General features: G+C 40.1%; 1 protein-coding gene across 1 annotated transcript in view; it reads right to left on the bottom strand.

Annotated features, from left to right (window-relative positions):
- Positions 1-2,732: 2,732 nt before the first annotated feature.
- Positions 2,733-13,555, bottom strand: part of PTP4A2 (protein tyrosine phosphatase type IVA, member 2) — a 37,193-nt gene continuing 26,370 nt past the window's right edge. Inside the window, exons 4-6 of the mRNA XM_027864387.1 lie at positions 8,111-8,241; positions 6,332-6,406; positions 2,733-5,288 (exon numbers count right to left, since the gene is read on the bottom strand). Coding sequence (XP_027720188.1) covers positions 5,180-5,288; positions 6,332-6,406; positions 8,111-8,241 — 315 coding nt within the window. The 3' untranslated portion in view covers positions 2,733-5,179. The remainder of the gene's footprint in view (positions 5,289-6,331; positions 6,407-8,110; positions 8,242-13,555) is intronic.

The raw sequence follows: 13,555 nt of genomic DNA, 5'->3' as shown, positions 1-13,555 counted from the left end.
AGGTTCCTCAAAGGACAACTGTCCAGATGGGAACAGTAAAACAGTATACTTAGACATATGGGATAGCCAGCTCAGGAAGGGAGGAGAGAGAAAATCATGAGGAAGGTAAAAGTTAAGAAACCATAAAGACTGGGCATTCGCTTAAGAGCGACCCATGAAACACACGGGCCTGTGTAGACTGTTTCCCTGCATGGCAAACACTTACACAGCCCGAATCTTCCAACTTGTTCTGGATGTCAGTCATCACTGAGAAGCAGTCAAGCAATCTCTTTCCTCTCTCCATTCTCTGCCACATGATGGGGGTCTTCAGATTGCAAGAGAACTTATAGTAATGAATAAAAGTACTGTAAATTAGCCCAAATTTAATTTAAATATCTAATTCCTGTATCCATTAAATTTTATCTGCCATCAACCTCCTGGTTCCAGGTGCTAATGGCAAACCCAAATGAAAGTCAAATACAGCCATTTGCATAAAGCATTAGGTGATTAATGGGTATTTTTCATGCAGCTGTGATCAACTCTTCAGTTCTAGAGCTGAATAATTTTTAATTGAAAACATTTATGTATGCTAATCCACATTAAATTGCATAATACCCTTCAGTTTCCCATGAATACAGCTTCAAATGCTTTTCACATTACTGGGATCAATTTCATATTTCCTGATTTTTAAAAGGCATTACTATTTTGCATTTTTGAAAATTAGAATGATTCTAAGTGATCCCATGAATCTTAAAATATAGAACCTTTTGTTATAAAAGATTAGAGTTAAACCTACCCGTATTAATAAATCCCCATTTGTGTGCCTTATTGCAGCATGGTGAATATGCGCTAATTACAAGCCATCTGAACTTGTGGCTCTCTGAGACACAAGTCATGGGGTTTAACTAGAAAAGCATTTTCTGAAAAGCCATTTATCTGCACTGAGTGAAGCTGAAGCATCAGTGGCCTGGCTCCAGTTATGATTGGGAAGACATGTCCAGACTGGTTATCTTATGCCTCTGCAGGAATTTAGGCCCTGCATTAATGCACTGCAGATAAAATCCACTTGAAAATTTCTTCCAACAGCAGGTCTAGAGTGACATTGCCTGTGTGCAAAACTAGCCAGGAGCAATGTAAAGTCAACTCTAAAATACAAACCATTAAAAAAACCAATGCTGCAGTTTGTGCCTATTGCAGGCTTCATCATGGCTGGTTTGGACAACTGAAATCAACTATTTTCTTCAAAGGGGCAATATTAGCAAAAACTTGTACTAAAAACAGGCATGCAAATTACTCTACTCCCACGGCCAGAGCACCAGCAGGAATCCTAGAGCCTTTTTTGCCATCCCCTCAAAAATGATGACTCAGGCAGATCTACCTGGTAGTCTGCTGCTAGGTAGGTAGTCAAGCTCTAGGTTGGCAAGGTGGTGAGGAGAGGCACCTTGCTATTGGCACATGGGGCTCAATGGGTATGGCCACACTAAGATTTAAATACAGGAATCTATGTTAGTCAGACCATGTCTGGAATGCTGTGTCGAGCTCCATTCTGGGCACCATATTGTAGGAGGGATACTCTTAAGCCAGAGGAGAGGGACACAACAGTGATGGGAGTTGAAATTCATTACCTTTGAGGAATCAAAAATCTTGAGATAGTTTGCTTGAAGATAATATAAGCCCTGTCTTCAGCTATCTCCAAAAGCTCTCTCGTGGAAAAGCAAACAGATATTCTGCCTCACACCAGGGAGGGCGGGTACCAATGGATCTAAGTCAGACACTGATTTTAGTTCAGTGCAAAGAAAATTTTATTGAGAAATGGTGTTGCCTCAAATCAGCCTGGGATGCTGCATACTTTGGGAGAGTTCTTGCCCAACAGACTGCAGAAAGCATTTGAAAGGGTACTGAGGAATGAAAGAGAAGCAGTGAAAGGTTCCTAAAGCCCTTGAGGTAGTGCCCAGGTGAGTGTCCTCTATGAAAAATATCCTTGGGCTCAGACAAGCCTCCCTGCCTGTTATTCCCTGGCTTTGGCCTCGTGGACCTAGTGTCCTTTTCCCAAAGTCCTTTTCCCAAGGTTTCAGTATGCTTAATAAAAACCTCAAGTGAAAAAAAAATTGGGGGGAGGGCACTGGACTAGATGACCTCTAAGATCCCTTCCAACTCTAATAATTCTGTGATCTTATCTATCTACCAACACTCCAGCTGACTGTAACTCAGAAGTTAAACAGAGAAGGAAATAACTTTATTCATCTGAGCAGCTCCTATGAAAAGACCAAAAAATAACTGATATGGCACAAACAACCAATCTAGGATTGGATTTGATGGAGCTAGCCATTTACTCCACTAACCATGGGGGCTGCTCACTGCCCGCCCTCCCCACCACCCCTAACCCCTGGGCATGGAAAGTTGATTCCTATGGGGCCTCACTGCCCTTTGGGAGCTCAAGAACAGTAGTCATGCTTGCGAAAAGTCTATGAAATAATTCTCCAAAACAGCGAGGCAAGATGTTGGACATATTCCTGTTGCACTGTGCCCAAGAGCTGAACCAGAAAACCTGACAGATGCATCCCAACTCCAGTTAAATTTGTTCAGGTTTCACATATGGGCTGCACGACATCTTAGTGCTACTTACCAAGCTCTCAATTCACCTCTACTCACTTGAAAGTCTGGGGCCCAGAACAAACCTTTAAAATAACAACCTCCCCAAAGTAACAAATCACAGCAAACCCAAGAGGAGAACAAATGCAAAACCAGGCAAAGAGCATGTAAAATATGTTTTATTGTTCTTTAAAAGGGTTCAGAGTTTGTTTGGAATCAGGCTGCACACCTCTCAATCAGTCCAACATCTCTCTTACCATGTCAAACTGGCTTCAGCTAGCAATACTTCATTAAATTCAAAAGAAAAACAATTTTACAAAAAAAAAAAATCCAGTTCTGAGAATAGTTAACATTAGTCTGCAGTTCAAAACAAAAAGAGGGCTAATATTGAGTATAGCCTTGTACACCCTTCTTATTAGACAAAACCAGGAATGTTCTCCTAACTAGGCAGGCACTGATGTTGCTGGACACTATGCTGCCCTACCTCTTAACAACAATGAAAATAAAATTTTCAAAGGCAAGAGGCTTATTATGGTATTGATGAAATAACCTTTGAGCAAACAGACAGTCTTGTCTGAGCTTTGAGGGGTGCTGTTTTGATCTTAGGCCTATGTTAAAAGGAATCTATTGGCATGTTCTAAAATAAATCTTGGATAGTACCATCATTTTTTAAACTTTAAAACCCTAGGAACAATTTAAAATGCATTATTTCATGTTTTCAGGGGGAAGGAGGAAGAGGGAAAGAGAATAATCTGCAGTTTTGCATTTAGCTAACAATCAAAACAGAAGTCTGGGAACAAGAAAAGAGGCAGTTCACATAGCCGGCATCTGAGGTATCAGTGTGAGACAAGGTACCGGCCAGTCCATTCCCACTGACCCAGCTGCTCTAAACAAATGAAAAGTTTTTGGCTCTGCACAGCAAGACACAGCAGGACAAGGTGACCTTAAGCCTGTATCTCAAGCCTCAGAAGTGGAACAATGTTACATATGCAAGTTGAGGTGAAAAAGTACAAGGGCCCTAGTCAGGGCTCTCCCACTGTACTACCAAATCGGCCTGGCTAGAGCTGCTGCCTGGGAAGGAGCAGGAAGTCTAGATTAGCACACGGAACCCTGCAAGGACCCTGCACAAATAATGCTGCACCTATCCACAAGCAACCCATTCCAGATTCCCAAGGCTCCAACTCATTCAAGGCCTCTTCTCTACCATGCCATGGCCTATGGACTAAACACTCAATAGGCATTGCTGGTTTTGAACCAGTGATTTTAATCTCAAAAAAGAATCGAGTAAGAAAAGAACAAGGCAATCAGTGGTTAAACTGAAACTGTACACAAGGGCCAGTTTGGGAATACCCACACCAGGCATTTAGTTATTCTGAAGTCCACAACTAAGGACTGTCTACTCTATCCATGAAAACTCACCCACAATACACAAACTAGTCTTGAAACAGGCATTTCAAACCATCGGTGGGCTCTGCCATTGTCCAACATCAAGTCTGAAAAATGACTACAGCTGGCATGTCTGTAATGGGTAGGAAAAAAGTATGCTAACTCCCTGCCTGGAAGGGCCTCTTGAGGAAGAGAACCAGTCTGACCTGGAAGAAGGAGGCCTTTCCTCCCACCTAGCAAAAAAGTTCATCTTCCCACAATCCACTTAGCTTTTGCTCCATATTCTTACTTAGGCAATAGAAGGAAACAGTTCATCTCTTAGCTAAGTTCTTTGGACAAGTATGAATGCACACATAACAGAAGATATACTCCTCTTAATACTACCCCCACCTCAATTACAAAACAAAAACAAAAACAAAATCTAACACAAAACAAAAAATCCAACCTTTAAATCCCCCCCCCCAAAAAAAGGATTCCTTGGCTGCTCTGCCTAATAGTAAGTTGAATTTTAAAGAAAAGAAAGACTAAAAAGAACATCTCCTTGTTATTCAAGACTAAGAACCAATCCCCTGGGCCACAGAACACAAATGCCACTGTTATTTCTAAAAGTGCCCAGTTGGGCTTAAGGCTGTCAGACTGTACACACCCACAACAACCAGGGCTCCTCCTTGCCTCTGTCCACACACACACACACACATGCACTCGAGCGCGCGCACGTGCGCACGCACATGCGCACACACACACACAAGGGGGCCAAGGGAAAGATAAGCAGAGAGGAAATGCCACAAGGAGGTGGAAGGGCCAGGCCTAACTGTCAGGTGTGTCCCCCAAACAAATGGTTTTTGCACAGGCCAATGTTCTGCTGGTTTTCCTTAGAGACCTCATTTTGAAAAAAAGTTAAAAAATATAGGAGGTTTAGAAATGATTCACCCCTGGCAGAAATTCAAACTGCAACACTGAGAGAAAATCATCCTTCACTGAATTCATCTTTTTTTCCCCCTCTCTCTCTTTAAACTTTTTATTACTCATGTCACAGAGGGCTTTTTGTTTTGTTTTGTTTTTAAAACATCAGGGCAGAGGTTAAGGAGCACTGACTCCCATCACTACTTTGATGACATAGTTAGATTCCAGATTCACATTTCCAGGTACCAAGAGTCCCCACAAAAAAAAAAAAAAAACAAAAACAAAAACAAAAAAACCACAATCAAATTCGGCTTTTTCTCTACTGAACACAGCAATGCCCATTGGTATCTCTGAAGCGTAATCGCATCTTAGGTCGGTACTTCTCAAGGTAAAGCAGCTGTTTGGAATTGAATGCTCCCCTTCTTTTTCTGAAAATAGAAGAACCATAACTTAATACGGGATAAATTCTTCCTCGCTAAATATGTTGCTGTTGCTGTTTTCAGCCCAAGGCCATTTTAAAACTCAAGACTACTAAAACGTACCTCCTTTCTCACAGGGCATCACTTCAAAACAGAAAAGGTCTACAATGAAACATTATGGTTCCCCCAGGAGAAGGAATGGGAAAATTCCCTTCAATTCACTGTGGGTGTGTCACATAAATGGCTACACTAAGATCAGAATGGCATATCTTAAGACATTTAAGAGAATAACTTTTGCCCAAAAGAGTAATGTGTTACTTCATTAGCTTACAAACTGGTATGCTGGGTGTCTTTTTCCAATAGCAATATCCATTGAAGGATAGGGAAGGAAGGGCCATGCTTCAAGACAGGAAGAAGGAGTGCCTTCTGAGAAGACACCATCCGACAGACACTAAGAAACATTTCAGAGCCTTGGTTTAGTTACATAGGGACTACTTTGCTCTTCTGAGGGTGTGGGCACAATGGTGGCTGCCAACATTTCTGGTCAGCATGCTAAACTGTGAAACAAGACAAGGTCCTCTCTAACATAATCTATAGGTTGTTACCACCCTGACTTTGGGCATGAATAACTGAGTATACAATATCACAAAGAAATTAAACAATTCTTCATACATAGTTTCTTATTTATTCATAACAGTATTGAGAGTTAGGGTCAGTTTCTAGGTTATCCCAAGCCCTGTCTGAATATGAATGACACTCACTACTTATCTATGCTGCTTCTCTTCATTTAAATCATGGGAGTATCTGAATTTGCCACACAAAGTGGAAAGTCCCCAAGTCCTTAGGATGGTGTTGCCTCTGAGAACTGGACTGTGTCTTTGTCAGCCACAGGATTTTTAGGCCAAAGACAGCAAGTTAATATGTACTGTAAATGAAATCTGTCTCTCTTCCACCTCTCATTAACCCATATCAAGGTGCTCAGAAGGCAAGACCATGAGCCTCCTGTAGTGCCTTACACCACAGGCTTGCTGAACACACAATTCCATACTTACTGTCGTATAAACTGAACTGCATCTTCATACTTCATTCCACATTCAATCAAAGCAAGTGCAACCAGCACAGGTGCCCTGCAAAAAGAAACCCATCTGTAAATAACCACAAATCTTTTGAATTATAAAGGATTTTTAGACACAGGATTGTCATACTTACTAAAGAAGAAGCACTTTTTACCTTAGTAAACAAAGTACTACAAGAGTATCTCTCTATCATCACAACTTCTTCTTAGCAAACCTCTTAATTTAAGGCTATGTCAAAAGATCTTTGTGTTCGAAATGTCATCATTTGTATCTGAAAACTCGTTAGGTCCGCCATCCAAAATGTAAAATTCTGGCCCCGACCATTATCACAGCAAAAGAACCAAATACATCTTCTATTCTTGTAAGAGTGCTTTCTAAATTCTCATTTCCAGGATGGTGTTAATACTTCCCCTCATTGGATGCCCCAAAATTGCTATAATCCTTTTTTGTTAGCTTAGGGAGAGAATATTGGAGGATTGGTAATTGGAAATAACTCCCAAGGTTATGCCTTTAAATCCAACACAGTCTACCAATTGCCATCCTAGATTATGAGCACAGAGCAGACACCAAAATGCCCAGACCTGGTCTGGAAAGCTCCCCTTAGCTTCAGGAGACACAACAGGAACTGCTTTCTAAGCTACTGAAAGGCAAGAACAAGCAAGTCTAGGGTATGAAAAGAACTGAGCCTGAGTCACCTTTATCTTGAGGCAAAAATAGTTTCAACTAATGTTCTGAGACCAAGTTCTTATCATAAATAGACAGTTTAATCTGCTGACCCAAAAGGTGCAATGCATTTTGGGATACTGCAAAAGGAAAAAGGCTTTTAAATCATAACAGTCACTAATCTTCATAAATCTCTTTAGGGAGATTAAAATAAAATTATCCATTCTCTTATAGTTTCCTCATTTAAAGTCAAAAATAATCATCTTTAAGGGTGTAAAACAAACTTCTAACTTAAAAACAGTAATAATTGCAGAATACAATAAGCTGAATATTTAATTGCTTGGAAAAGTCAAAGGAAAGGGAATGCTGGAAATCTGCAATGTCTTTTTTTTTTCCCCCTCCGGCTAGGCAGTAGAGATAAGTGACTTGTCCAGAGTCACACAGCTAGTTAAGTGTCAAGTGTCCGAGGCTGGATTTGAATTCAGGTGCTCCTGACTCCAGGGCCAGTGCTCTATCCACTGTGCCACATAGCTGCCCCTCTGCAAATGTCTTTGAATTCAGAGATATAAGGCAAATTACAATAAACTGATATTACCAACAAAGCATCTAATATACCAAATACCAAGATCAACTGTAGCAGGCAAAAAACCAATACAAGAAGTTGAATCCAAATAGATACAAAATCACCAGGCTTTACTCTCATTTTCTTTTCTTCAGGGCAATTTAATATTATTTAGTGTCGTTGTTTATGTTCAGTTGTTTCAGTCAATGTCCAACTCTTTGTGACTCACTTTGGGGTTTTCTTGGCAGAGATACTAGAGTGATTTGCCATTTCCTTCTCCAGCTCATTTCACAGATGAGGAAACTGAGGCAGAGAACATTAAGTGACTTGCCCAGGGTCACACAGCTATTAAACGTCTAGGCCAGATTTCAACTCCACTAATCCTGACTCCAGGCCTGGCGCTCTTTGCACTGTGCCACCCAGCTGCCCATTACTCAGCATAATGAATGCCAATTCCTGACAAACTGAAACCTTCAGTTGACTTACCTCAGCATGCTAATGAATTCACTGAAAAAAGGCCAACCACTTACCTTCCCAGCCCTGCAACACAGTGCACAGCAACGCAGCAACCCGGCTCTTCTCGAAATTTGCTTTTTAATAGGTTTAGCCAATCATCTACTATCTGATTAGGAGGTGGAGCTCCATCATCAAATGGCCAGTCCTTTGAAGTAATAAAAGACCAGTACATTGAGTTTATCCCCAAAAGAATATCATAATATAATATATACATACTATGAACAAGAAAGCCTGGCTAATACATTAAAAATTATTCTTTTCATGCATATTCCTGATCCCTGCTGGAAAATGGTCCCATCTAAATTACAATAGGTATCCAAATCTACCCAAATAAATTAACCTTAAGGTATCATAATAATCAATCCCTATGCATCTAATTTTATCTGGTACAAGTTACTTCACCAGAGTTACAATATAGACTTTACAAAAAAATTAAAGCCTGGTATTTTACCAAACATACTAAGAGTTCAATAGTAATTCAGACATTCACATTATAATTAAATCCACGAAAAAGTAAAAAGAAAAAAAAAGGAGAAAATATGCCAATGGCTTTAAAATGGTACACATGCAGAAGTCTATTGAGCAAACAGAACTGCATGACTGCAAACATCTCTGAAGTATCACCTTCAGACTGTTCTAAGTTATGAAAACAGGCCTCATTTGTACTACTCTGAAATCTCCAATGGCTCAATGCCTCTAACCGAAACACTCAATCATCATGATCTGCCCTCACAGAAGAGGAAAAGTGCCAAATATTCGAAAAACCCTGCCTGAACTGTGCTTCATAAGCAGAGGACAGCCACATGATAGGATCCTGTACAAAGAGAGGACAATTCTGGAATAGCCCATTTCCTTTTGGATCTTGACTTGGTTCTGCCCTGGTTTCAATTAAGAGCCTCTGGCAAACACACAGGATGGGTCAGGGTCTGAGGCTCCTTCCTATCTGGTAGGAAGGAGTCCTGAAAAAAACAAAGCATGGCAACTTTAATAGGAAAAAGGAGGATTACCATTCCAGGAAGCCTCTCCTTGTCTATAAGAACAACAGTTGGCATTTATAAAGTCCTTTAAGGTTTACAGACCACTTTACTTTTGATCCTCAAAACATCATTCTAAGGTTTAAAGATACAAGTATGAGCCATCTCATTTTACAGATGAGGAAACTAAATAAAGTAGACAGATGTAAAGGAATTTGTCCCAAGTCACTTACCTACTTGAGTGACATGCAAATACAGGCCCTTGACTCCAAATACAGTGCTCCTTCTACTATACTAAAGTGTCTTCCTATTGAAGAGGAAGCATGGTGTCAGTGTCATAGAAAGAGTGCTGGACTAATAAGCCCAGAGATCAGGATTCAAATCCTACTTCTGACATCAGCTGTGTGACTACAGACAAAACTCTCCACCACTCAAAATGGGAATAACAATATACGTAATTTTCTATTTCTGTCTAGGGTTCCATCATCCTTCTAGTCACTCAGGTTCTTTCACCCCACATATCTAATCAATCAAATCAAACGTTTTGTTTCTACTTCCCCAACACTTCTCCCATCTGCTCCCAGGTTTCTAGTCATACTGGCCCTCATAACTTGCCTGGGTTACTGGAAGGGCTGCCTATTCCCTCTAGGATCAAATACCTTAGTTTGGCATTTAAAGCTCTTCACAACCTTCTTTTCCAGGTTTACACACTTTATTCTCCTCTCTGCACACTATACACTAGGTCTGGTACAGCCAAAATGGCCCTTTTCCTGCTTTACACACACAGCACAACCTCTCCTGTCTCCTGCCCCAGCTAGGGGTCTCCCAGGCCTACAGCTGGCACCCTTTCTCACCATCATCCCATAGAATCCCTTGCTCCCTTCACAGCTGGCCTCAGAAGCTGTTTTCTTCATTAGAACTCCCCTGGTTCCACCACCTAAGAGTGATCAGCCTCTTCCCCCTTAATCCTGGCAAACTTGTGCATGCTGTCTCTCAGCTGGGATGTAAGCTCACTGATATGAAAAATCACCTCCCCCTGCTTGTTTTATAGAACTGGGGAACCATGGGTTTGTTATAACATCAGACTTTTTCAACTAATGGCTAATTAGGTGAACTTTTCCTTCCCTTTTGTATTCTTAATTATAAGAGATGGGTCTCCAGGAGGAAGGAGGGATGGGAATTGTGGGGGGCCACACAGTGCAGAAATAGGCAATTAGGCAAAAACAAAAGGTATCAATAATTTTTTTTAAAAGAACTTAAGCTCCCTGAGCGCAAGGACTGCTTGGGTCTTGTTTCTATATCTCCAACACCTAGTGCATTGACTGGCACATAATAGATACATTGACTGGCACATAATAGATGATTAATAAATGCTGACTGGAAAAAATAAATAAATAAAAGAAAAAAAATGCTGACTGAAATACTTCACAGGACTGTTGAGATAAAGGATATAAAGTGCTTGGTAAAACTTGAAGTACTCTGGGATTTATCTGGGTGGCATAATTAACACATAGTTTTTGGACTTTAAGTCAGGAAGACCCGAATTCAAAACCTGTCTCAGGCACTGCCTAGGTGTGTTCTAAGGCAAGTCACTTTCAACTCTCTCAGCCTCAGAGATCTCACCGTAAAATGGGGGTGATTTTCTCATCTGCCTCCAGGGTTACCGTGATGATCCAACGAGATAACATGAGTAAAGTACTCAGAAAACATCAAAGCTTATATAAATGCTATTATTACTATTGTTCTGGTCATTTCGGTGTTTCAGTCTTATTCAACTCTGACCTCATCTGAAGTCTTCTTGGCAAAGATATACAGGAGTGGTTTGCCATTTCCTTCTCCAGCTCATTTGACTGAGAAGGAAACTGAGGCAAACAGGGTAAAGTGACTTGCCCAGGGTCACACAGCTAGTAAGTCTCTGAGGCTGGATGTGAACTCAGGAAGGTGAGTCTTCCTGACTCCAGGCCCAGCACTCTGTACACTGCACCACCTAGCTGCTCTACCCCCACCATCATCATCATTATTATTATTATCATTATCATTACTACTAAGCTCTTATACCACTCCAACAGTCTCCTAATTGGTATCCCATCTAATTCCCATACAGTTACCAAATTAATATTCCAAAAGCATAAGTCATACTTAGGTCTCTCCTCAGCTCAAAAAGCTCCAACGCCTACTGCTAACTCTTCTGCTTGGCATTTTAAATCCTTCACAAATTGGTTCCATTCTACCTCTCTGGGCTTATTACAAATTACTCTTCATTATAAACTCTCTATTCCAGTCAAATGGTCCATTGCTAGCCCTCACCTCTAACAACCACACTCAGGCTGTCTTCCACATAAAGAATGCCCTTTCTTCACCTCTACCATTTTTTACAGACCAGCTCAAGTCCTAGCTCCCACCAGAGGCCTTTCTTGATTGTCAACCTTCACCCCTGAAATTACTGCGTGTTTATAGACCAAAAGTTCTTTGAGGGCTAGGACAGTAGTCCAGCACCCCACCTAGAATTTAAGTAGGCACTCAATGAGCATTTGTTGGATGACTGACTAGTTGACACTCAATGATTATTACTCTTCAAGGTGGATAACGGACACTGAGATGCTGGACCCTGAGAGACAGAAAAAAATATGATATTCCTAAGGACTCCCCAAGCACACAACACAAAAAGGCAGACGCAAACCAAAAGGTGACAGGCCATCGAGATCCAAACTGTACTCAGTCCCATCAACACCAAGACCCTTCATTTAGCCTAGTAGCCAAGCTGGCACATTACAATTCAAGCTGTCAGCTGCTCCCCATAATTAAGGCGCTGTCAGAATTAGCTGTATAAATTCTACTCTTCTAGAATTTTAATTGTATGCAGCCATGCCCTCCATCTTGGTTCACTTTCTGCACTAGTCCCCAAAATACACTTAAACAGCAACATGAAACACGATGCACCTGCATTTCTCTCTTCTGAAGCAGTTTCCATCAAAACATCAAACCATTTTCTCCCCACTAAAGTCACAATTTAATAGCCTCTGAACCTTAAGTCATCATATCTGGAATTATCTTCATCCTATCCTAGTGTATCATAAATCTGAAGAATTCTTCATTGGGTTAATCTTACCTAATTTTATATAACTACTTTAAAGGACATGCCTTGCAGGTGCAGAACACATTACTAATCAATAAAACCACACATTACCTTCCAATTCACCTTCAAACAACTAGGTGTGAAAAAGAGAGAAATTCTAAACTTAGTTCTACATGTCCTTGGTTTTTCAACTTAAGTTAGGCATTTAATTTTACCTATCACAGATGGGGTTTTTTTCCCTAAAGAAACTGGCCAGCATCAACTTTAGAGTAACCTGATGCCCACTCAAAACCAGCTCAACTTTTGACTGTATGATGATATTTACCAAAACTACTGATTCAAAAGAGCTACAATCAATTCTTTTTTTTTTTCCTTTTTTTGGTGAGGCAATTGGGGTTAAGTGACTTGCCCAGGGTCACACAGCTAGTAAGTGTCATGTGTCTGAAGCTGGATTTGAACTTAGGTCGTCCTGACTCCCAGGCCAGAGTTCTATCTACCACACCACCTTACAATCAATTCTTATCTCCATCTTCTCACCCTAACTCCTGTAACAAAAAAAAAAAAAAAAAAAAAAAAAGCTAATTTCCCATCTGCCTAGTGTAGATATAGCCACAAAAGAGAATGAATTTGCAGATCTCAGTTTTAGAGTCAAAATGGTCATGATACTTTGGAACTTGACATACAACTCAGAAGGGGTCAGTCACAAACAGGGCCTACCAGCTAAGAATAGTTTTTACACTTTTTAAATAAAATTTTATTGTATTTAAAAATGTAGAAGCCATTCTTTGCTCACAAAAACAGGCTGCTATGCCCTCAAGGCAAAAGTTTGCCAACTCCTTAAATACATATATTCTGGTCAGAAGGGTGGCACAGATGTTATGTGTAAATTTCTATGTTATCTAGACATTTTGGGGAAAAAAATAATTACATGTTATGTTCCTATTTTTTAAACTGTCATATATTTAAATACTGACACATAATTTCATATTGAATACCTGATGGAGAAAATTTTGCTACCATCATCAACCTTTTCCATAGAAATCCAGAAACTATAAGAGAAAACAGTTTGAGGAATGCTTAACTAAATATTACAATCATTTTGACTTAATTTTCTTTTTCTTTTCTTTCATTTTACAATTTTATTTTATTTTTAATTCCAAATTTTCTCCCTTTCCTTCCCCACCCATTGAGCAGGCAAGAAAACCAAAGCTAATTTAATAAAAATTAATTCCATTAGCCTTGTCAAAAAAGAAAGATGAAAAAGAAAAGATGCTTCAGTCTTTATCCTGAATGCATCACTTCTCTGTCTGGAAGTGGATAGGTTGTTTCATCATGAATCTTTTGAAACTATGGTTGATCACATGGTACAATGACCAACTTTGATAGACTTAGCTCTTCTCAGCAATACA

Source organism: Vombatus ursinus, unplaced genomic scaffold (genome assembly GCF_900497805.2).
Source record: "Vombatus ursinus unplaced genomic scaffold, bare-nosed wombat genome assembly UNPS02014775.1, whole genome shotgun sequence".
Classification (NCBI taxonomy): Eukaryota; Metazoa; Chordata; class Mammalia; order Diprotodontia; family Vombatidae; genus Vombatus; species Vombatus ursinus.
Note: the sequence above shows the minus strand (reverse complement) of the source record. Positions and strands in the feature narration are given on the sequence as shown.